General features: G+C 40.1%; 2 protein-coding genes across 4 annotated transcripts; both read left to right on the top strand.

Annotated features, from left to right (window-relative positions):
* The first annotated feature begins 465 nt into the window (after positions 1-465).
* Positions 466-11,056, top strand: LOC104946956 (APC membrane recruitment protein 1-like). 2 transcript variants are annotated; one of them, XM_010772883.1, is made up of 2 exons: positions 466-888; positions 6,329-11,056. In XM_010772883.1, the coding sequence occupies exon 2, from the start codon at positions 6,436-6,438 to the stop codon at positions 9,505-9,507; it is 3,072 nt and encodes a 1,023-aa protein (XP_010771185.1). In that variant the 5' UTR covers positions 466-888; positions 6,329-6,435; the 3' UTR covers positions 9,508-11,056. The 2 variants fall into 2 exon arrangements, with proteins under 2 accessions (XP_010771185.1, XP_010771181.1); XM_010772879.1 differs by having other exon boundaries at positions 466-892.
* Positions 11,057-11,529: 473 nt separating this feature from the next.
* On the top strand, positions 11,530-24,957 carry zc3h12b (zinc finger CCCH-type containing 12B). Of its 2 annotated transcripts, none has more exons than XM_010772862.1 (6): positions 11,530-11,678; positions 15,414-16,205; positions 16,335-16,474; positions 16,716-16,950; positions 17,119-17,225; positions 17,337-24,957. In XM_010772862.1, the coding sequence occupies exons 2-6, from the start codon at positions 15,577-15,579 to the stop codon at positions 18,761-18,763; spliced, it is 2,538 nt and encodes an 845-aa protein (XP_010771164.1). In that variant the 5' UTR covers positions 11,530-11,678; positions 15,414-15,576; the 3' UTR covers positions 18,764-24,957. The 2 variants fall into 2 exon arrangements, with proteins under 2 accessions (XP_010771164.1, XP_010771171.1); XM_010772869.1 differs by lacking the exon at positions 11,530-11,678 and adding an exon at positions 12,161-12,241.
* Positions 24,958-24,963: the final 6 nt, after the last annotated feature.

Here is a 24,963-nt window from a genome sequence, read left to right as displayed (position 1 = left end):
TAAAGTTTATATTATTTAAAAATAAATGATGAGATATCAGTCTGAATTTTTTCTCAAAACACAAGTAAATATAAACGATTTCCCCTAATCCAGGATCCCTTACCCATAAATGTTGATACAATGTGTAAAACGCATTATTATTATTTTTATAATTTTCTATTTCTTTTTTAAGATCACTATCATTGTTGTGTTTAATTGTATGGTTGAAAAGACATTTTAATATTACAGACACTGAATATTTGAGTACAGTGAAACAAAAATAAATTTGAATACAATAATTAAATGCATAATAATGTTAAGAGTAAAAGATAAATGGCATAAACCATAATTAATACTACACAAGTATAGAACATTGCGATATTATTATGTAAAGAGTTATACTCACGTATATTTTTTTATATGTCATGTGCAAAATGAACAATGTATAATATTTCATCACATGTTGCGTCACTAGCATGCGCCGAGTCACAAAAGGAAATTTGGGTAAATTGTACCTGAGAAGTCGGGAAAAGAATCATCACCCAGCATTTGAACGCATGCTGGGGTTTTTTGAGGAGGTATAGGTTAAACCAGGCTCAGTGTTCACAAATTATGCGAATTTAAACGGAACAGTTTTACTGCGATGTGCTGCAGCCGTACCCATCGTTAGCAACAGACTCACACTGCAACCACTACTGCACTTTGTGGGCTTTACGTTGTTAGCAAGCACCCCGGCTAGCTAACGGTGGCTGGGAACAAATGAAACCGTATCTGGTGAAAGCTAATCCGGGGCCCGAGTCGAGCACTCACCTTCAGCAGTAAGTTAAAGTTAGTAGAAAGCACTGAAAGCTAACTTCGTCTCCCGGTGAAAACCCAACACCGGCTCCGGGCTGCAGGATTCTGGCTTCGGTAGGTAAGTTTGTTTACCTTACGACTCGGTTAGCTCCTCCCTTGCTAATGTGCCATTTAGTTTGAATTTACAGGAAAGTGAATGTGTCGAACCTGGTGTGTTGGTTGTAAAATATTCAATGTTAGCTATTGTGCATTATCTTTGCTAAGGCTTTCATTAAAAGTATATTTTGGAGGTATTTTGACCCACCTATCACCGCTGGTCTTTATTGTGGCAGAGCGTCAGGGGCTCATTGTTACTGCTCCAACATTAGCCTGTTGCTTTATCCCCTGGGCTTTAACATGCTAATATAAAGGCACAATGTTACAGTTTTTTATCTACTCACGTTACCTTAATCTGTTTTTCTCTTTATCTGGAATTTTCGTATTTTTAGATGTAGGCCTACAACAATATCTGTGGTGTAAAGTAACTAAGTACATTTATTTACAAAATTGTGGGGTACTTTACTTGGTTATTTAAATGTGTTGTACTTCTACCCAAATACAATTATTATAGCATAGGTTAATGTTGTACTTTTACTACACTACACATATGTAATACCTTTGTTTAGACTTTGCAGATTTGGATTAATGATGTGAAATAATAAACACTTAAATTGGATTTAAATTACACCTGGAGTAAAATCCCCCCTGCACTGTATACAGTAATCTAATTAGCTGCACCTTTACCAGCGTTGAAAAAAGCATTTATGCATCGACATTATTATCAAAACATATAATCTGCATGATGAGTACTTTTACTTGAGAACCATTTTGATTGCAGGACTTTCACACCAGAGTAATTTCCCCCATACTTTTCCCTTCCGATAGTTCCTTGGATTTTGCGTTCACATCAAAAAGAGAACTTCATGAGAACTTTTCCCCCCTTTTCAGTCCCTACTAGAGAGCAGGTACTTTCCTGGGGAGAAAAAAGTTCCAATTTTCTGGCTGGGCAAATTGCAAACCACGCCCCATAAAACTCTGAAAAGTTTTGTGAAGCCGCCATTGTATTTGCTGGCATTAGCATTATTAGCATTATCATTAGCCCAGCGTACCAACGGAGAGAGACTAACTAAAAAAAACATGGGAACGGTGGAGTGATGAGGAGGGCTTCAGTAGAAGCTGCTGGAGACTTCCGGCCGGGGACTTCGGGTGGCAGTATACGCCGTGAAGTTGTTTGCGGCCTGCTTGTAAACCCAAAGCAGAAGAAGAAGTGACGTCAGCGGCTTCATATGTGTAATCTTCCCTCGGGGACTTATTCCGGTGTGTTCGCGATCTGCTCTTTATGGGGGAACTAAGTGCTGGGAACTAAGTACGGCAAAGTACTTGGTGTGAAAGCGGCTTTGGAGACTGGAGCCACACGAGAACGGTAACGCAAACAAACCGAATTCGATATCAAAAAAGTCTTCCGTCCACAGGCAATAGGCACCAGAAACTTGTCCGTTCAGCCGAGACCGCTCGAAAGCGCTGGAGACGTTGTAGTACATATCCCGGGCCTGTAAGTGGCGCTGTACTTCTGCCACACAATACACCAAAAGCAGCGAAGAAGACTTCCCGGCATAGTTGTCATGGTTGCCCTTCTGTTTATTTTTTTAATATGTTGATTAATGTACACTGTCCCTTGGTTTTAAATAAATCAATTCAATTTAATTGCGTAGGACCCCCGTTTTGTGTCCCCACCACTTCTCAAACCAAAGTTACACCCTTGGATAGAGAACTGTAGCGGATACGACCGTTACCGTTCTCGTGTGGCTGCAGCCTTAGTTGTAACAGAGTATGCCTATACTTTACATATATTCTTCTACTTTTACTCAAGTACAATATTAAAGTACTTTTTTCACCTCTTATTACTATAAGGTTGGACTGCTCCCTCTTAGTTAATTTTCCAACTAATCGTTTGTTTTGGTCTAGTGCTTGATTCTTGTGGGAGAAACCCAGTTCTTCAGATTTGTTGATTTAATCAACAAAATCACAACAGTGTTATTTGACTACGAGTATGTTTTTATATTCCTTTTCTTAGCAAAATAATTGCTAAGATGTATATAGAGTGAGCAGTAATTTTGATTTCTGGAACTCATCAGGTTTTTTCTATTTTTGGAGAACATTTTTATTTTCTTTAATTAAAATAATATTGAAGGTAGGGTAGGTAAGAATGGAGAAACCAGCTTGAGTGCGCTAGAATTTGAAAGTACACAACTGGAAAAATTCTGCCCCTTCCTTCAGACTTCCTCACAGAGCCCCTCCTCCAACACACACGAACGTGCACATGACCAATGAGGGCACGAGATAAGTTTGTGCACAGATGGAAGGCTGACAGGCAGGTAGGCCATCCCGTTATTTTAGGCGGGCAGGCTCAGATGATTGGTCGTGCTTTTTACAGCGCCACGGCTTCCACAGATGAAATGTTTTGATGTATTTATTGTCAAAGCATTTAATGTATTAATTGCTATCGGGATGTTAAGCGCATTCCATGGAATATAACAAAAAATATTTCTGAAGTGAATTACCTACCCCACCTTTAAAGAGCATCTTGCAGGTTTTTTTTTTTTCTACATTTATGCTTAAACTTGCTTGAAAATTACAATAAAAAAAAAGTGAATTTAGGATTTGATATGTTTTACGAGACATAAGGGCAGGAATTCAGAGGGAAAGGAGCAATTTTGAGCTCTGCTCTTAAAAACGGCTTTTTTTTAAGGTCATACGTCAAACGCGTCATATTACATCACAAAGGGTAAACATCTCCGCTCTCTGACCGCGGGTATAGTTAGTAGTTGCGTTGAGTTGAGCGGTTGTGTTTTAGTGAGCTGGTATTTTTCGGTAGTTTTACATTGTATTTCACCATTTGTAATCATGGTGCAGTATTGTGTTTGTGCAGGTTGCACAAATACCAGCCTGTCAGGACATCGAGTCCACAGTTTCCCTCACGGGAAAAGGACCGGAGCTAGCGTTCGTTCCTGGGTGCGTTGTGCATCCACCTCCCTGCAGCACATACTCTCCACAGCTTTATCAGGAAACCGTATTACATCCCTCTCTCCCCCCCCCTTCGCTGCTCTCTCTCTCTCTCTCTCCCCTCCGGTACACGGCACCGTAAGACGTAGTGTGGAGTTGCATTAGTAACGCTGTGGTGGATGTACTGCTCCAGCGTCTCCTTTCTGTTTGTTTGTTTCCCCTGTCTGTGTTGTTTGTGTGTGCGTGGTGGCTGTCCACTCCTGGCTCCCGGCTCAACCTCCACTCACCTGCTGCCAATCAGCTGTGCACCCTCCCTGACTACACACCTGCTTTCCTCAGGCCATTACGGCTGTCTGTTTGACGCCCGTTGCCGGCTCGACCCTCGAAAGTAGAGCGCGAGAAAGTCGATCGCAGCCGTTGGAGGTCTCAAGGAAAAGCTCGCCTGACGTCGGACAGCTCCGGTCCGGCTTCTTGCTTCTTCTTCTTCTTTTTTCTTCTTCTTCTTTTTTTTCTTCTTTTCTTCTTTTCTTATCTGCTGCTTCGCCTTCTTCTTCTTATTCTTCTTCTCTTCGGTTTTTTGGCGGATTGGCCAAACAACTTTAAGGCGGCATACCGCGACCTCCGGGTCGGCTTGATCGGTTTGCTTTATCAAGAATGCACACATGTATTTAATTGTTAATGTCAGATATACCTAAGTAAATGCATTTGTTCCTGCTCAATGATTAGATTCAACTATACTTGTTATTGCACAGATTACAGGTACTGGACAACGAAATGCAGTTTAGGCTGTTCTTTTCAACGGGTGCAACAAGCAGTAAGTGAAAAGTAATGTACACAAACTCTTACCAGGGAATAAAGATGGAATTAAGTGAAATGAACAACATGGAGGGGTATGATACACTGATATACACAGGAAGCTGGTGAGCAGTATGAAACAGTGTGTATGAATATAACTAACGATATACTAAGTATAAAAACGGTAAGCAGTGCACGTAGTTAGTATCATTATTAGATATTAATTTCATGATGATAGACATTTGTGGACAATGTTGAAAATGCGAAATGAAGTGGTCGACGGTAAAGACTGACACCAAACAAAACTGTTGCCGGCCAATTGGAGAGTTTCATCAGCAGCACGGGGTAAAAACACAATGGACGTGCCCTCCTCTCCTCCCCCTACGCTGCTCTCTTCTCTCTCTCTCTCCCTCGGTACACGCGCACCGTAAGACGTAGTGTGGAGTTGACATTAGGTCGCTGTGGTGGATGTAACTGCTCCAGCCGTCTCCTTTCTGTTTGTTTGTTTCCCCCTGTCTGTGTTGTTTGTGCTGCGGCGTGGGCTGTCACTCCTGGCTCCCGGCTCAACCTCCACTCACCTGCTGCAATCAGCTGTGCGCACCCCTCCCTGACTACACACCTGCTTTCCATCAAGCCATTTACAACGGCATATCAACGGAGGCTCCACAACCTTTCTCCGCCAGATCGTCAAGTATCAGCCGTATCTCGCGTCTCCCCTCCGGTACACAGCACTGTAGTGTGGTAGTTGCATTAGGTAACGCGAGATACGGCTGATACTTGCGCATTAGTTTCTGTTATGGATCAGTATCAACAGTCCTGCCAGTAACGTTAATATATTATCAATGCTACTTTAGTTATAGCCTGATATATGATAGCTAACTTCACAATGTTGTGATGTGACGTTAGCTAACATTCTGTAGCTAACGCCGGTCACTCACCAAGATAGCTGCCCAGTTCTCCACTGGTTCTCCTCACACCACAGCTCAATTTCTCTCCGATGGCCGTTATTTCTTCTAATTCCTTGGCTGCTCCTGGTCTCTTGGACGCCTAGCAGGCTCATAATTATAAGGTTGTGGTCCGTCATATGCATTCGAATATTCATGTTCAACTTCTTCTGTGTCTTCTGTGTCGAAACTAGCATTGGGATCCATGTTTATTAATACGTTACACCGGCCGCTCTCCCCCTTGTTTCCCCCATGTTACGTCACACGCGAGAGGTCACGTGCCGAGGCTTTTTTATGCGGAAGTGAAAATGTCTTACAAAAACGACGCCAGATGTCACTGTAGTGTATATTTCTGTATATTTTTTTGAAAATCTAGTGTATTCATCATTTTCCTACACATTTATTCACAGGTGTCTTTAACCTGGAAGTTGCTCTTTAAGCAATAAGGAATCAAAAATAATTACGTCCCTTTGCATACATTAAAGATAAAATAAAATGGCAACATGGTGTTTGCCTGTTGGTTCAGACGTGGAAATACCTTTTTATTTGTACTTTTACCGTTTAATTGTTTTATTACAATCTACAATAATTGGTATCTCATAATATACTAGTAGAAGGCAAAAGTACATTTGTAATGGCTGGCAGCCCAGTTATACATCTTGCTATCAGAAATTCCAACAGGTTTTCTAAAAATGTTCAAAGTCGGCAGTGTGATTGTTTATTTTACATATTTTTGTAAGACTTTAAATTTGATTACATTTTTCTCAAAACAGGGATCCTATCAGATGGAGGAGAAAACAGCTGCAGTGATCCTGTCGGCTGATTCAGAACATTCAGCTACCATGCCTTCTGTTGGACTGCTTTTGTGAACCTAGCAGCCATGGCTTCTCGTGAGGTAGCTAAGCTACCAAGTGACAGCAAGGATTTGGCTTCCGTCTCTGCAGAGATGCCCCGATGTGGCCCCGATGACATCATGGAAGAGCCTCAGCTGGACACTATGAATACTACGGTGAAATCTCAAAAATCTGGAAAATTTAGGAGAACTGCCCTGACATTTTTTGGCGTTCGTAAAAATATCTGTATTTTACCTAATTTCTTTGGAGGAAGGAGTAAAAATCTGAGCAAGTGGTCTTCTAAGAAAGCGATCAATAAAAGCAGAACACATGATGGGCTGAGTAATCTTAGTCATGATGATAATCTGAGAAGTGGGTACAACTCAGCTGGCGATTTAGTGTACCACGACCCAAGAGGCTCTGCTGGAGAGCTCCACAGTAGTTGTCACAATGAATGTAGTCACCCGGGTGCTGACCAGAAATCACTCACCCGTCAGAAAAGGGGTTTCAGGAGTCTTTTTCAAAGTTTTAGGTATCACAGAAACCACAGAAATGCTGGATCGGATAAACCTGAAATGATTGCTATGTCCTCTCCTCGCTGCAAAAAAGAGGTGCCTGTTGTCCAGGACAACACCAAGCAGTATGTCACTGAGTGCCTGGAGTCTGAACCTGATGTGCCTGATTTTGCAGATGTTTCATGTGACCTGTCCATTGGCCCTGAATGTGCTGATGCTGTTGAGATGTCTTCACAGAAGGGTGTGGAGCAAGACAGCCCCAAGTCCGAGCTTGGCGCTGAGACATGTGATAATGAAATGGAGGAAATGAGTTTGATGGCCGTAGTTTTCAGTGAATTAAAGGAAAGTTCAAGAGGACACAGCGAGCCATGTCTGAAACTCGAGACGATGTCCGAGCCGTTGCTTAAGTCTGAAACACCTGCCGGCTCATCAGATCAGCTAAACATAATTTATGGAGACGTGGCATCATTAAAAAGCTTTGATTCTCTCACTGGCTGTGGGGACATTATCGCAGACCAAGAAGACGACAGCATCACAGAGAGCACCGTGTCTGGAGAGAGGAGCAGAAGTGGAGGAAAGCGGGCCTCTTGCTATCTTACATATCAGGGTGGCGGCGAAGAAATGGCCTCACCTGAAGATTTGGATGGAGAGTGTCTTCAGGATTTCTGGGGAAATACTGCGTCTGAAGAAATGTGCTATACTTGCAACCAAGATATCACGGATTTGACTGCTGACCTGACAAGTTCTCACGATATGGACTTACTGAACAGTAACAGTGCACAGCAAGCCAGTGGCATGGACGCTTCTTCCATGGCTGATGTGTTGACTCCTCAAAGCGAGCATCAGGAATCAGTACCAACTAGTGATGAGGGCTACTATGATTCAATTACCCCCGGGCCAGATGACAGACAGGAGAGCTCTGACAGACTGAGGGGAGAGAGATTACCCAGGGACAGTTACAGCGGTGATGCCCTTTATGAACTTTTTGCACCTGATGAGAGTCTCATCAGTCCACATTATGAAAACAAATCAAAGCTGCCTGGTTCAAAACAATATTTAAGTGAGCCGGTTGATGTGACAGATTCTGCCTTTGTTCCAGACATGAACCGATTACAAATAAGTGGCCAACTCTATGAAGTTCACGGTTTTCCAGAAAGGCCGAGCCCATGCAGCAGATCCTCGGAGTCGGCACAAAAGGCGATGGGCCGGCAGGAAATCGGCAGAAACCAAAACTGTAATTTTAATTCAAAACCACAAACATCAGCCAATAAGAATAATACAGAGCCCAATGTGTTTGAGGACAAGGGAAATAGGTCTCCTGCTTCCAGTGAAAAAATAACAAAATCTGTAAACGCTGAGCTTGAGAAACGGCACAGCAGCGTTTCATTCGGCAGCACGTCCGACCCAGATTTTGAAACATTCTGTGAACCCAAAGAGCAGCATCTTGAGGAAAACAAGCCTGTGGCTTTGCCGTATAAAAACATCAGTTCTCAATCTGCGGTTGATATCAACGACTCAGATGATGGGCAAACTGTGTGTTTCTCTCAAGCACTTGTGGACTACACAAAGCACTCTCAGATGCTGAGTAACTTGCACAACGATGGGGACGATTTGGAGACAAACTCTGCCTTCACTTCAAATATGCAGGCCTTACCTACCATAGTCACATTTGATGTAGTGGATATGCACAATGAGGGTGAATATGACGAGCAGATCCACATGGAACTGGAGGAGGACATCTCATCGCCCTATCAGGATTTTGAGGAGAGCTACCTACAAAAAGATGCATTTGCCGAATGTGACTATCAAATGTTAGACATGTATGAACAGAACCTGATCAGTAACACATGGGCAATTGCTAGTCTCCCAAGGCACCTTGGCCTTACAAGAGTCAGTCAGTCCATGCCTAATGCATCGTCTCTGGACAGGAGAAGTAGGTCTCTGGACAGAGAGAGCCTTGACTTGAAGATGCCTGACACATACAGAGAGAACAGAGCTGCTATCGTTGCTTCTCCTCAAAGTGAAACAGACTCCTCAACATATTACAAGAGGAATGTACTTGTGTCTGCATCTGAGGTTATAGACAGAAGCAGCATTATGGCCTTATCTTGGCAAACTAGATCAGAAATGGCTTTAAGCCTTCCTCTCACAGACGGGGGATTCACTGAAAAAGTACAGAGTCTCAGTCAAACCCAAGTCAAACGCAAAATAATGTCGAGTTCATCCAGCAGCGAATCTCCCAGCAGTAAAACGCAACTTTGCTCTAAGGTGTCAGACAAAGTGTCCTGTGATTTGAATTCACAGAACAACAGGCAGCAGCACCTTCCGTCACAGGCAGACTCTTGTTTACCTCATAGCACCTTTCTTTATTCTGGAATGATGGATGGTGAATCAGACGATGTAGATGAGGATGTTTTTTGTAAAGCTGCCACTCATTTGCATTCCTACAATAAGTGTGGGAAAAGCAGACCAGTGGACGCAGCATCTCATACTGGGAGTCTTCTGAACACAGGGGGGCTTAATGATGATATGGCCATCCTCAGTGAAACAAGAACACCCAGGGATGTGGCTGGCAACAAACTCCCAGAGGCAACCTATAATTGACATTGGCATTGGGATCACATGTGTTTGTGCTATTAATGAGTGCTTTCATGTTACATCCAAAAGATAAATTGTTGCTTAATTTTTTTACTTGCACAGTAGATTTATTTGACAGGACATGAATTGTAAATGTTCTGCCTGTGCCATCATGCTGCATTAAGTACATGGCTGTCTCATTGGGAAGTCAAAAGGGATTTCCTGCAATTGCACAGCAACAGTTGCTTGTACAGGCCATGTACATGTCCATGTATTGAAAGGGACTAAGCAAGTAATTGTTTTTTTCATTAAGAATGCTCACAGATTCATCTCATTAAGCTATTGAATAGAATGTTCCCTATATGTAGCCTCAGTGTCTCAATAGTAATGCAACACTTTATGTTATTTAATGGTTATTATCCTGGTTTCTTTATCACAGCCCTGAAACACATGTATGCTTTAAATGCCGGCTTATTGCTTTTTAACAGCCTCCAGTGAGCTTTATGTTGATTTGTCGATCCACAATAAGAAAACATGTCTCTTCTAAATACCTCTATGGGGGTATATATGAAATACATTTAGCTTTTTTTGGCTTAATCTTAAAACATCTCACAGCTAGTTCTTCCCCTCCAACCCAGAATGTGATAAGTACATATTGGAGATGTAAAGATGATCTGATACTTCATGAATCTTAACTTCAGCTTTTTCTTCTTTTACATACTCTAGATAGCTTTACAAGGCATATCTACTTCTACTACTTCTATTCTAAATATCACATATAGTTACCCTGTGTATGAGAGTGCTTTACATTCCACTTTGAAGAAACGGCAATATATATATATATACAAAATGATAGGGGGAAACAAATCAAGGAAGAAAAATAAAACAAGTTTGACCTAATAGTCTCACATTTACTGTGTTACTGCGAAGCCCCTTTTGGCCTTACTGTGAATGCGGTTTTGTTTTCATTTTCAACACCAGAAGGGTAAAACTCACTGAACTGATGCACTCACTTATTGCATTACTATATGATTGTGGAATGAAGTTTGGATTCTTTTAGCATTATGAAATGTCAACAGACAAACTCGTATTTTCATTTATAATTTTCTCGTGCATTTCAAATAATTTGTATTTATATTCTTAATTTGTACACTGTAACATTGTATTCTGACTGGTTATTACAAATTGGCAATTTTCCTTTTATTTGAGTTTTCTTTTGTTGTTTTGGGTTTCTTTAAAAAAAAAAAAAGTTACACCCATGTTACATTAGGGGATACCTCTTGAACTTCTGTTACTGTTTTGTCAGAATAGAACACTCACTGCCTTATATTAAAATAAACATGACTAGACATATTTTCTTCCATTTGTGCATTTTATTTTACAGGGATATTGTTGAGCTGAAGTTTAAAGAAGATTGAAAACACCAATACAATGATCTGCTCCATCAGGCTCCTCTATTGAAACACAGTGAGGATTAGTCAGTAGAAGTAGTAGGGAGCAAGTCATTTAGTTAATTAGGACTGAGTTTGTTTAGCTATTGAGGGCTCAAATAAAAATTGAATTCATGTTTATTGTCTGATTTTGCTTATCTCATAAATATCCAGTTGTGAAAGAAGTGGTATTAAAATACTCCAGTACATTCAAAAAGTGGCTTGAGTAGTAGTACATTATTTTATGCAGCTAATGTACTTAAAGTATCAAAAGTTGAAGTACTTATGTGCAGTGGCTCTTTTTAAAGAATGATAATAGAACATCTGGTTTTATTGCTTATAAAAAGACGTAAGAGCAAGTACTACACTACTACATCATATTATATAAGCATATCAAGGGGGTTTATATGTGAAAAGTAGCTAGTTACTGTACATATAGTGCAGTAAAATGTACAATGTGTCTCCAAAATGTAATACAGTAGAATCACATAAAACAGGAATAAAGTACAAATTACTAAAACGTATTGAATAAATGTGCTTAGTTCAATTTCCACCACCAAATGTTCTTAAAAGCCACAAAGAGAGGAGGGTTGGTGGAACGTCTCTTAAACTTGCTGAAAGGCAGTTTATAATGTTCCGACCCCGGTGTCTTTTCACCGCTGAGGTTACTTGTTTCCTTCGTGTTATCTGGCAACCCTAACCAAACTGCGACAGCGCCAATGGCAGCAAAACATAACTGTTACAGGCGAGGAGGATGACAGCAACAAGGTGAGATGAGCTCCGTCTGATGTCAACGATAGTCGTGATAACTATAGACTGTGAAGGAAATAATGTGGCGTTGCTGTAGTTTTACCTCCGTTTTAAAATAGGAAATGGTTGTCAACTTTATCTCAAGTTACAGTAGTATTCTGGCAAAAAAATATAAGCACACGCTCAGTAGCTAAGGCTAACTAATGTTAGCAAGCAGCCTGTGGAGCCACTGAGTTGGCTGCTATTACTGTAGGTAGGCTAACTACTTAGCTTTGCTACCGTAAACTAAAAAGAGACCGGGTTGCATGATACAATTGGAATGTAGCGTTAGCTTGGAATATTAGCTATCTACGCTCTCTAACATTTGAACAAAGAAACCGAAATAGGCCGGTTAGTTTACGTAGCTAATGTGTTTCTTCTCCAGCTGGCAAAGTAACGGTACAATAGCATGCTAGCGTGTGCTAACCGTTACACTGGGCCCGAGGATGTCACTGTCACACCGGTTTTCTTAAATCACACTCAATCACATCGGTGACATCGTGTGCAGCTCCTATGTTATAACTTTATTTAAAAAGTATATTGTAAGTATATATATTTTACTGTCGTATTGTTTAACCTCCATTGCATCCCTCTGAACTCATGATGCTAACGATATAAGCACTTCAGTTTTTCAATTGACGTGTCCATAGTTAACGTTAGATGATGTATGCAGTATCACAGTCCACCTAGGTTAATTCAGCACTTCAGGAGCGTCCGTGTGGTCACTGTCATTGTGATGTAGGGACCAATGCAGTGTTTAAATTTGGTTGCACGTTTTGGGTTTATTGCTGTAAAGTCAAGGCAACACTGGCTGAATAATGAGCATTTAGTTCAATCCTCAGTCTTCTTTTTGCATATTGTTATATTAACCCTTCTAAAGGGAAATGTTTCTTTTTGTTTAACCTTGAAATAATTCCAGCAACCCAAACATTATTTAATTACTTTTTTGAAACTTTAAATTCTAACAAATTATTGAGAGGTGAAACTTCAAATAAGTAAAAGCTCACACTATAGAGCATATTAAACATACCGCATTGTTTACGACTATCAATACACTTAAGAGAGTATGGCATATCGATAATTTTAAAGAAAAATTCGTTTTTTGGAGTCTTATCCGTCTTTTCTTAGTCATGCATTCATTAATTGATACGATATAATCAATGCTAATGTAATGTGCATCAATGTGTATATTGTATTTGTAGTGTGAGGCAATCTTTTTGATTTTCTTTTTTTTTATTGGCCCGTTTGTGAACCTATTATAATACGAATTGTAATAATGCATTTGCCCGGTACTCTAAAATGAACTGGGTTTAATTTGACTTAAATGTTGCCTTCCTTAATCCAGCTTGACTGTTTCATCACATTTCAGTAACAAGTGTACATATTTATGATTGATCCACGTAACATCTGCCTTTCTTTGTGAAGTGTTAGCTTGACACAATTTAAGAGATCATCTACCAAGTTCATATAGAGGATTTTGGAGCTAACATGCCCTCCAAAAATGTGGTGTGTATAACGAACAGCATTTCGAACTCCCAATTTAGCAGTAGAGATGTCACTTGTCTACAGTGAGATGGGAGCATATTGCCATCGTCTGATCAATGTAAACAGCAAAACATGACTTCCCCTTGGTTGGAAATCAAGAATATTGTTTATGTGCGTTTGTGCTTTTCAGCTGAGAAGTTATTTCTAGTCCCAGATACATTTCACATGCCCTTAAGGCAGAACACACTGATTAGGTGTTGCAGTAGCCACGCGTTTTCACACTTTGTGCTATCACAGTAACACTCGCATGCCATTCTCTCATTGGTCTGTCTCATATAAAATAATGACTGGAACACTTTTGTCCATTGGTGTATGCATAGACTTAACATTTCGCTATTGAAGATATCTAACTAACCAAGTTATACATGCAACCAACACTGACCAAAATGCAGTTTATCCCTGCTCCATACTCGATACTATGTAGGGTCAGCAATGTAAAAGATGGCCTCAGGGACATGTTCCACTTGTTGCTATGAAACAGCAGCAGCACTGTGCATGTGCAGAGATAGTCTGGAGGCCTTGCTGAGTCTGAGTCTTTGAATCTGGAGGTGGACAGCAAAGGATTGGAAGAGGTCTGCTCCCTGTATTAATTTAAAATGTCTTACATTGCGGTGGTGTATGTGAGGTCCACAAAAGTTACTCAATATCCCTCTTTTTTCAGCTAGTTGTTTAACATTTCAAGACCTCAGTTTGTTTTCCATCCTTTTCATACAAGTTGTGATCAGCAGTAGGATAGTGTGCACACATCACATGCAATAAAAGGTATGTATTTGTAGCCATAGATCAACCCTCAAAATATCTATTAACCTTCACAGTTTTCTATGAATATATTGTGTGCTAACTGATGAAGGCGTTGCCAGTGATATAGTATTGCTATGTAATGTTATTTTTATTGTAGAATATGCTGCCTCAAGAGTTTTAGTGTAGAGTTGTAGTGTAGCTGCAAGTGTTCTGCATTTACTGACTGCCTAAAGAGAGATGATGAGCTGTGTTTGTGTTAGTCGTGACTGGTAAAAAAGGAGTTAGCTGATGACAAGGCTGTGTTGCTAAGCAACGCACATCATGGGCTGCGTCTCTTGAAGCTCGAAGCTGGCTGTATGTTACTCTCTGCAAGAATGGGGGAAAAGTCTAGTGTTTCTGCTCATAATACACTTCCGATTAAGATTATTTGATAACCAAATCTATATGTGAAAATGTTGCTGTTGACAGTGTTGGGTGTTAATATACTGCAGGCTGCAGTCCTACTCTTCTTTGTTCTCTGAGGAATTCTGTTCAATTGAGATTGTCTGTCAGAGGGCTGGAGGCGCAGGGATACACTGTTCAACCCACACTTAGTCTCAGGTTATGGTAACTCATGCACTTACCCCCTGTGTATCTGGCCTGAATGTTACTTGCAAGACCACAGGCTTTAGGGCACATAAAGGCGAATGTTGTACTGCAGCACATTAGCACGTTTTCTGCAGGAAGACTGGGGGTTTCCATGGAAGTCAGGTGGAGACTGACTGAGCTATCTGTTGTATCTATATTTTCAATAATGCACCTTCAAGCAGGACAAGATCAGTGAGTTCCCTTTTGTACATTTATTGTGAAAAAGTACCAGTACATTTCTGTAATAGGCTCACACTAATGCTATAGCCATTTCACTTTATTAAATTATAACAATTCTGTTCAGGGTTGTATGTAAAATGTGCACTACAACTAGAGCAGATGCTTTGCTAAATTCAGTTACAACTTAATACATTAAGTACATAATAAGTAATACAATTTTTTTAATTCATAAAGAAAGTAAACTGAACAAAAGATTAAACTGGACGTTTGTGAACTACACGGATTAAAACAACAGCCAGACAGAGAGGACCTACGTTTGAATGTATTCAGATCAGTCTTTTCCCCACACTGTTGTGTTTCTTTCGGTAACTTGTGTATTTGGGCAGATGACTAACATGTTCCATATGTCTGGCTATTTTTGTCACATGGCCCACATAGCAGTGTTTCCCATAAGTGGAGGGTGTCTTGGTCTACCACACTTTCAAGTGCTTTTTCATCACACTCAAAAATATTTGAATACAATCTGATGGGAATCGAGGCAAATTCTGATTTTGAATGAGTTAAAGTTGAACACATGTTACTAATTGAAACTTGTTGTATTTTTTTTTTGCTCTTTTTCAGGATTCGATAGTTTAATTTGGCCTGTCCACGTCAAGGAGAACGTGTTTCTTGGGCTCTACACAAAGAGCCTGTAGCGCTTAGGTCCAGCATTAAGTATGATTCCCTGGTTGCGGCGGAGATGAGAAAACATGGGGTGGAAATCTGAGGTGTCAAGACGAACGTGATGACAGTATGGTTGATGGTGGAGAAGCTCAAAATGGAAAAACGCCCATGCAGGGAGGAGAACATTGACTCAAGCGAGGCCCAGCATGCCAGTGATGATTCCGAGGATGGAAGCAGCTCAGAAAGCGAATCCGAAGAGCAGCAACACCAGAGGGTCCAGGTGAGCAGGGGTAAGAAGAGGGAGCCCTTGGATGTTGCCAAACCCCATCGACAGCTCTGTCGCTCTCCATGCCTAGACCGGCCCAGTTTTTCCCAGAGTAGCACCGCGCAAGAGTGTCGTGAAGATGACTCCAGCGCGGGATCCGGGATCAAACCCGCCAGTGAGAGAGAGTACCAGACTAAGATGGAATTCGCATTGAAGTTGGGCTATTCTGGAGAGCAGGTAGAGACAGTGCTCAACAAGCTGGGGTCTGCTGCACTTATCAACGACCTCCTTGCTGAGTTAGTAAGGCTTGGGAACAAAGTAGAACCTGAAATTCAACCTTGCAGCAGTACGGCCACATCAATATCCCGGCCCCCCTGTGTTAAAGAGACTGTTAGTCCAGAGGTGTCAATGGAAGATGACTCCTCGTCGGACATCTTTGATAACCTCAGGCCCATCGTCATTGATGGCTCCAATGTGGCAATGAGGTAAACACTGACACAATCACATTTAGTAGGTCTTTTCTTCAAGCACATACGCTCTGAAACATTTGCCTCAATGAATGACCATTTCTCAATGTAAAAGTAGTCCTTATACCACACTGTTTTGTTTTCTAGCCATGGAAACAAGGAGGTGTTCTCTTGCCGTGGGATCCAACTTGCTGTTGAATGGTTCTTAGAGAAAGGACACAAAGATATCACTGTGTTTGTCCCCGCCTGGAGAAAGGAACAGTCAAGGCCAGATGCCCTCATCACAGGTATGAAGCTGTTTATAAGGCAGTTGCTTTATTTAAGTTATTCTTAGATGTTGGAAACATAACCTTGTGGTGTGACCATAGTAAGAAAGGTAGTCTGGTACACTTCCCATAATTTTACATATTGAGGAAATTCCATAATATAACCTGCGTTACAATCAAGATACATTTGAAAAAAGCTTTTGGTTGTTTTCGATGGCGTTATCATGAACAACATTACAACATACTTGAAACTTTCTTCCAGATCAAGAAATATTACGCAAGCTGGAAAAAGAGAAGATCCTGGTTTTCACTCCATCTCGGAGAGTTCAAGGCAGGAGAGTGGTGTGCTATGATGATCGCTTCATAGTGAAGCTGTCTTATGATTCTGATGGAATTATTGTGTCAAACGACAATTACAGAGACCTGCAAAATGAGAAACCAGAGTGGAAGAAGTTCATAGAAGAGCGTCTCCTAATGTACTCATTTGTCAATGACAAGTAAGAAACAGTCATTCATTGAGTCATGTATCTTGAGATGTTCTTTCTTGACATACCCACCCCCCACTACCATACAAACATTCTTTATCTTTTAAAGTGAGTAGTACAAATTATAAACTTTACAAAGCAGCTGTGCGATAACATTTTCTAAATGACTATTTTGAATAGGTTCATGCCGCCTGATGATCCATTGGGAAGACATGGTCCAAGCTTAGAAAATTTCCTTCGCAAGCGTCCTGTTGTTCCAGAGCACAAAAAACAACCTTGCCCCTATGGTAAGCCCCTTAAATGTGTTTTTTTTTTTTTTTAAATCAATGTCTGAATGCTGTTGCTTTTTTGTCTGTTTACTTTTCTTGACATGATCTACTCTTTCTTTTTCTTTTAAGGGAAAAAGTGCACATATGGACATAAGTGCAAGTACTATCATCCGGAGCGTGTCAACCAGCCACAGCGGTCAGTCGCTGATGAACTGCGGGCTTTTGCCAAATTGTCTGCGGTGAAGACAATGAGTGAGGGGGCTTTAGTTAAATGTGGTACTGGTCCGGCAACTGTTAAGGGGGATAGCATCTCTGAGGTCAAACGGGTGGCACCCAAACGTCAGTCTGACCCCAGTATTCGCTCTGTGGCCTGTGAACCCCCAGAGGCACTGTCCGTTGCTAGGAAGTCTGAGGCAAATTCAGTGCCTTCCCTTGTGTCTGCTCTCAGCGTGCCCACCATGCAGCCTGTTAAGAGCCACGCAGCTGGGGCCTTGAACACACGATCAGCCAGCAGCCCAGTGCCGGGTTCTTTGCAGTTTGCGCACAGTTCTCTAGAGCACATGTCCAGTGTACAATACCCTCCTATTTTAGTTACTAATAGTCATGGCGCCTCTATAACTTACAATGACCAGTTTCCAAAGTATGACTCAGTTAGCGACCATGGATATTATTCACTGCGCAGTGATTTTTCAACTATGAGCATGGGCAGCATGCATAACGTGGACAGTTTCTGTAGCATGGAGCACGAGCATGGCGTGTATCAGAGAAATCCCAGCCACTGCCCTGAGCCCTGCCTCAGCCATTCAAACAGTGACTCCTTCTCCTCTTACGGGGACATGTACCAGGGCTCTGTGGACAGTAGCTTAGAGGAGGGCATGAAGGGGCAGCAGCAGTCTCCCGCACCGGGTAGGATGCAAGCTTTCTCCCATGGGTTTCGTCATGAAGCGCTGACTAGAGTACAGAGTTATGGCCCTGAGGAACCCAAGCAGGGGCCCAGGAAGCTGCCTGGATCGCGTCTAGCACCACATATCCAGCACGTTGCGGTGGGAGCCAGGTCCAGCTGTCCTGGAGACTATCCCCTCACTCAGAATGTCCTCCCACCTCTGTCCTCGCAGCCCACAAGGTCTCTCGGTATGACTCGGATGGACAGCATATCGGACTCAAGGCTGTATGATAGCAACCCAATGAGACAGAGGCGACCTCCACTGTGCCGCGAGCAGCATGCGAGCTGGGACCCTCTGCCTTGCGGTAATGAGTCCTATGGATATCATTCATATCCTTTGAGTAACAGCCTGATGCCGTGTTGCGAGCGAGTGATGGTCCGCAGCATGCCAGACAAAATGGAACAAATCTGGAATTCGCCATGGGAGATGCCCTCTGCAGCTGAACACCAAGAGCGGTATGCCATCCCGGACCACCAGTATCAAACATATCGCAACCTTTGTAACATCTTTCCTGCTTATGTTGTCCACTCAGTCATGGAGAAAAACCCTCATTTGACAGATCCACAACAGCTTGCCGCCGTCATTGTCACAAAATTGAGGTCATGCCATTAAGCAGGTAATCGTATTAAACATTCAGAAGTGATGTTAAAAGGGAAATACAGTTTTGAAATGCAAAGATAGGCACTTGTTAAATGTTACTTCATGTGCAACATCTGCCCTCAGGAGTTTTCTTTTTCTTTTCAAATGTCTCGGGTGAGAAATTAGATTTTACATCACTAAAATGACTTGGAAGTAAATAGCATAGAGAAAGTTTGTTTGATAAGTTTATCTTGTATTGTAAAATGTTTCACATTTGAAAACTTTTTATATGAAGTGGTGTGCAGTTGACGGTAACAACTTATTAGAAATTTGGTTCATAACACATTCATACTACCTGAGCAGGAGCTGCATAACAGCTTTTTACCAGATCAACAATTAACTGATCCTTTGTTCAGCATCATTCATTCTAGAAATAACAGTTACATGTCTCTAAGATCAATTCTTGAAGTTTTGTCGTTGATTTCATATGTTAAATTCAAATAGTTCATGGAGCCCCAGTGTGTTCAGTATATAAAGTTATTGAAAAAAAAGGGAATTAATTGTTAAAAATAACCTGTTCAAAGGATTTAAGGGACAGTTAAAATTATTGCTTGTTTTCACAGTAAATGTTCGTTATGTAGTAGACATTATTTATAAATTGAATTCCCTTTTTAAGAAATGTGTTTCTATATCATAATGACATTCCCCTAATGACGCTTTATGTCCTGTAACTTTACATTTTCATAATGTCCATTTATATTTCAATTGCTGTGGTGTTCATGCCTTTTGACCTTTCGGCCAAACACATACCTCTTTGAAGCTAGCGAAATAACAACTGCTACCAGATTTAGCCAGTTAGCTTGTTAGCTAAAGCAGCAACAATTTCAAATCCATTCTGAATAAAATATCTACCAGCTGCTTTTAAATAACACTGAGTACACAGAAACTAACTCCTCCTTTTAATTATTTAGCATAACAAAGCTTCACCTTCTACCCACCTAGCTGGCCAGGATTTTGCTTTGATTATTACCCAGCAAGTAAAGAGCCAGTGTTAATGCAGCAGCTAACGTTAGCCTGTTAATTCAGAGTGAGTTCAGCCCCTGTTCCAAAGAGACACAACTTTGTGAAGAGCATCTAGACTTAAAGTATTTCTCTCAGACAACCAAAGCCTACAGAATCAAGCCAACGCTGCTAACATTGACTATTTACTCTTTACTTGGGTTGAGTAATAATCAAAGCTCAAAACCCAGCCTAGCTAGTTAGGTGAGTAGCATTGGAGCTACTAAAGAGCTAAAGAGATTTATTTACTGTGTATGTTTGCTGTTTTTACTTCAGCAGTCTAACATCTAGTCTAAAAGGTGATACATTTGGCATTGTTGTTGTGTGGCATCAGGTGCTAACTGGCTAAGTTTGTTAGCAGTTGTTGAGCTTGCTATCTTGAGTCAACATCTGTTGTGAAAAACGTCTGCATGTACTTGCATGTCACTTTACTTGAAATACTAACTGGGTTAATATAAAAGGAATGTCATTCCACAGTGACTGACTTTAATATTTTGTCATTTGTTCTGATATTTTGGGTTAATTTACATATCACATAGTTTGTTTTATTCATACATTATTTTATTAAATTAATATTAATTGGAATTGGGGTTCCATAATTATGATTGAAAGCTGGTTTACAGTTATGATTTCAACCTAACCTTTACCGTAATCTCATCATAACCAATGTAGGCAACTGGTTAATACTTAACCTTGTCCTTATGTCAATGTGAACAAGTGATGGCAACATATTAGAGATAGAAAGTAATAACTGAGAAACATCTCCTACATTTGCCTTATTACATCTCACATAAGAGGATGTCGACATGTGTACACAATGTAGCTTTTATGAAAATCTTGTTCAGGCCCTGCGAATGTGTTATGAAAGGCATCTAAAGTGTTCTGGTGCAGTGGAACTATAAATATCCTTGCTTAGGTCTGCCTCTGCTGTAAATAATTATTGTGACTTTTTTTGTGCATTTATTTTGAAGCTAAGTAAGAGGGAGGTAGTTGCATACCTCACAGCATGAACTATGACATTTAATGGCCTTATATCTGAATGACCTCACGCTTTAGTCATTGTCTGATTGGTTTCAATGAAAGTCTTAGTCTTTGAAACCTCCTATTTTCAAATGTAAAGCACTATCTCAGTATCTAAAGAGATATATTTTCTCAGCCTCACCTAACAAAGCTACTATTTTGGTAGAATTTGACAGTGCACACAGCAAGCCAAAAACTAGATTTGACTTGTATACATGTGCACATATATGTACATATTATCACACAAAAGCCATTATTTCAAAGTCATTTATAAGCTGCTAAATAATGCCAAAAAAATATAGAATTTATATAGTGTCAGTATTCTACATAACGTTACATTATTTTGGTTCACAGAATTGGTTGGATGAAGGTATAAACCAACATCTGTGTTTGGATAATTTCCTACTGTGTGCTGTATCTTTGAGATTTAATTGGATTCTACATCCAAGATTTTCCTATTTATATATTTGTCAAATTTGTTGTGCTTATTCTTTTCAATGTTAACATATTCAAAGTATCTTTGTTTCAAACAGTAGCTCTAATGGACTTCTTTAAGTTGTCGGTGGAGCAGTGTGTTTATATGCCGGAGCAGGTTAATTTAGTTTCAAGTACTACTTTTACATGCACTTAAGCAGTCTGATGATTTCTGATGCATACTTAAGAAAAAATAAGCCTTTATCAATTTTAATAGTTAAGAGAAACCTGGTTAATCAAGCAAGATTACTGATGGGATTTGGCCATTATTACACTTTATAAAGAATTGTATTTTGTTTGTACTAATGTGCCCAGGAGAGGGAAAGCAATGGTAATTAGCACGATTAGGCAATATTGCTAATTGTCCACATGATTCATAGCATTTAGAGTGATTGTATCCAAAATCCAATCTATGACAAACACATTTATTTCCACATTCTCAATGTGAGTGGTTAAGTTTAATAATGTGCTTTGTCTGTTGTCCTTAATACTGTCGGTTGAAATGCTCCAATTGAAAACAAATATCAGTGGCAGTGTCATTGTTTTTTTCATAGAAAGACTATTGCAGTGCATCTAAATAAGTTCCCCAATGTTAATGCCTTAACGTGGTTTCTTAAGTGCATGTAAACATAGTGAAACTTTGAGAGATACTTTCACTGGGCTGTGGTGTGACTTACACAGGGACACGTCATAGAAATGTACTATTAGAAATGGAAAAAGTGTTTACTATCGCATTTGAAATGTTTGCTTCAATGATTGAATCTTAACCTGGTTTCGTGTTTGCCAGATAAAATGATAAGAATCTGGCAGATATAGTTAAATATTGGACTCATGTTGTTATATCGTGTAGAGTATGAAGTTTCGAGAATTGTATAAAAAATGCTAGAAAGCATGTTGAAGATAACGTTTATTGTATGGCTTTTTACGGGAGGCTCAAATGCTGCAACCCAGACGTACCGCACGCATACATGCAGCCAGTCTCCAAGGATCCTGGAAGGGTTCGGCTGTGCCTTGCACATTGCTCTCAGGATGCTTTCCACTTTCTAGTTTTCAGTCTTTCCCTGCCAAAATAATAGTGGTGACTGGCCTACTCTGATCCAGTACTGATATATTTTGTGAACATTCTACATGTAACATGTAGAACCTTAAAAGCTAGTTATTTACAGTTCGAACGTAGAGATGGCATTGCAAAACTTTGTACTTGTTGTGTATATCCTTGTTGTGCACCTTGAGATGTAGAGAATTGGGCTGATAGGATGGCTTTACGTGATGCATATTTAGTCAGAAGAAGTAATGTTGGTGTCCGTAAGGGTGTCCATACAGCCAAAAAAAGGAACAGCAATGGGTGTTTGATTTGCCCATATTTTATTTCAAATACGCTGTTTGTCAGGAGTTTGTCTTGATGAAACTTTACATGTCATCCACGAGTGGGAGCCTAAGGATTCAAATTGTGGCTTTATGTCATTGGGTCAATCCGACCACTTTCATTCATTCACCATAAACCCCTCTGATGTTAATGATCTTTCCGTGTTTGTAACATGTAAAGCCAGCCCTATCGGCAAGATCGTGCTGTTACTCCATTTAAAGGGAAATGCCACTTAATTTCAGGATTCAGGGTATGAGTCTTCAAGGCCTACTATTGGATGGCGTGACTGAACTTTACAAATGTACTGTTTTATTAGCTACATCATTAAAACAGAGGGAAGTGATGTTGAGCTCAAACACAAGATTGGCTCCCATTTGTATTCAATGGAGCAGCATCAGACTAGGTTTCTATGACATCACAAACCTGTCCTTTTTGACTTAGGAAATATCTATGCTTACGAGGAAAAATTGTCTGATAATTTTGCAAAACTGAGTGGTATTACTCTTTAACAGGCCTAACTATGTAAGCCTGACTTTTTTTCATTGGTGGTGCTTAAAAAAAATCTTTATAATGTTTAGGTACAACTGTGGTTTATGAACAGATATAAAGAAGAAAAAAAAAAACATTTGAATGTGTTTTGCCCAAATGAGTCTGGGCTTTGCTGACTTTGTTTTTTCATGAAAAGAGACGAGGCCACCTAAGGCCGGCTGTCTGTTCATGAGAAGGTGAAACAAACTGCCTAAATGTTTCTTCATGTGAAACAATCAGATTGCAAGGCTGCTGTCAAGGTTGTTTCTGGCATTTGGCTAAAAGTTTGCGTGCCGTCCCTTTCCCTCGAGATAGTTTAAGGCCATAGATTTTAAAAAACAAACATCAGTGGAAAACGACTGACGTACTAGTAGAATGCTGCCACTGGTGAAAGAAAGAACTCTTAAACAAAACCGCAACGTGGCCGATTTAAAAACCTGATTTTAATTTGGTATTGGATTACGTTTCATGTGATGGTGAAATTGTTTACTGGAAAAGTCCATTGCTCCAATGATGCTTTGATGTGTTTACGAATCTACATTACAGTCAGCGACTGCACAAATCTTACACAATGAAAACAGCCAGGGGTTAATTGAGTGATGTTCACTGACATCTACAGAAGTTTATGGCGTAGTAATTACTTTGTTGTGATTTAGTGCCCATGACAAGATGTCTAATGAATATGAACTTCGATACATTTTGTTGGATTGGCCTTTAAACCTGATTACTTTATGTTTTCATAAAGACCCAAACACATGATAGAATTTTAACTGCCAATTTTGTTCTCAAGCATGAGTGTTAATATTTCTGGCACTGTGCCACATCGCCTGCACTTCTGTCATTAGATGAAATGGGCAGTGTGGGCATGATACGTATTGGAGGAATGTCAAATACAAAGCCAAGTGGCTGTTAAATGATTGGTTGCTTTAATATTAAAGGTTTAGATTACTAAAAAAAATAGTTTAATATATTACAATTGCCAGTTATAATGCATTATATTGAGATCAGATATGATACACTACAAATTCATTTATTTGTTGACTGGGTCTTAACAATGACACAACTTTAAGGTAAAAAACAGAAGTTTGTAATTTATGAAGTATTATGTTACTTAACTTAAGTCATTTTAATGCTTTATAATTTTTGTTGAATAATGTCAAAAGGCATTATGAATATTGATCTCCCATAATAACTTTAATTAAACAATGCACATAATACCACATTACAAGTATGTTTATTTTTGCATTATAGACATGAGCTACATAGAAAGGGTTATATATTTTTTCTCTTTTTTTATTAGAAATATCTCAATGTTGTCCCTCTCCCTAACACACTTCTGTTTTCACTGGACAATAGACAATTTCCAATCCAAAAATAAACTCTTTCAATGTACTTTAAAGACATTCAATTTGCCAGTCGAGTATTTCAATGCTTTGTTTGAAAGGTCACCCTAAAGGCCAGAATGGTTTCCCCCACCCTCCCTTTGAAAGTGCCGCAAACAACTAAGCCAAAAATGTCTAGAATTGACTTTTGCTTGTTGATACAAATTGTATCTATACCTTGAATGTAACAAAATATGATATGTATAATATGAAAATAATTTTATTTAATAAAGGGGGGGAAAAAACTCAATGCCATAATGTTTGTGACACTGTGTGTCACTGGGAGTAGCCCATTGGTATGTACTAACTCTTACTGGGTACAGTAGTTGACTTACAGGGACATTGACGTGCCACATACCAGTGCACAGATGCCCTGTGTGTGGCAGTAAGCATCATGTCCTCAC

This window comes from Notothenia coriiceps, unplaced genomic scaffold (assembly GCF_000735185.1).
Source record: "Notothenia coriiceps isolate Sejong01 unplaced genomic scaffold, NC01 NC01_scaffold00000339, whole genome shotgun sequence".
Lineage (NCBI taxonomy): Eukaryota > Metazoa > Chordata > Actinopteri > Perciformes > Nototheniidae > Notothenia > Notothenia coriiceps.
This window is presented reverse-complemented; position numbering and strand designations above follow the sequence as displayed.

Bases quoted from the DNA above. Each gene is read 5' to 3' on its own strand.
- LOC104946956 (XM_010772883.1), top strand. From the start codon at position 6,436: ATGGCTTCTCGTGAGGTAGCTAAGCTACCAAGTGACAGCAAGGATTTG.
- zc3h12b (XM_010772862.1), top strand. From the start codon at position 15,577: ATGACAGTATGGTTGATGGTGGAGAAGCTCAAAATGGAAAAACGCCCA. The intron at 16,475-16,715 runs GTATGAAGCTGT...ACTTTCTTCCAG, and splicing joins GCCAGATGCCCTCATCACAG to ATCAAGAAATATTACGCAAG. The intron at 16,951-17,118 runs GTAAGAAACAGT...TATTTTGAATAG, and splicing joins TACTCATTTGTCAATGACAA to GTTCATGCCGCCTGATGATC.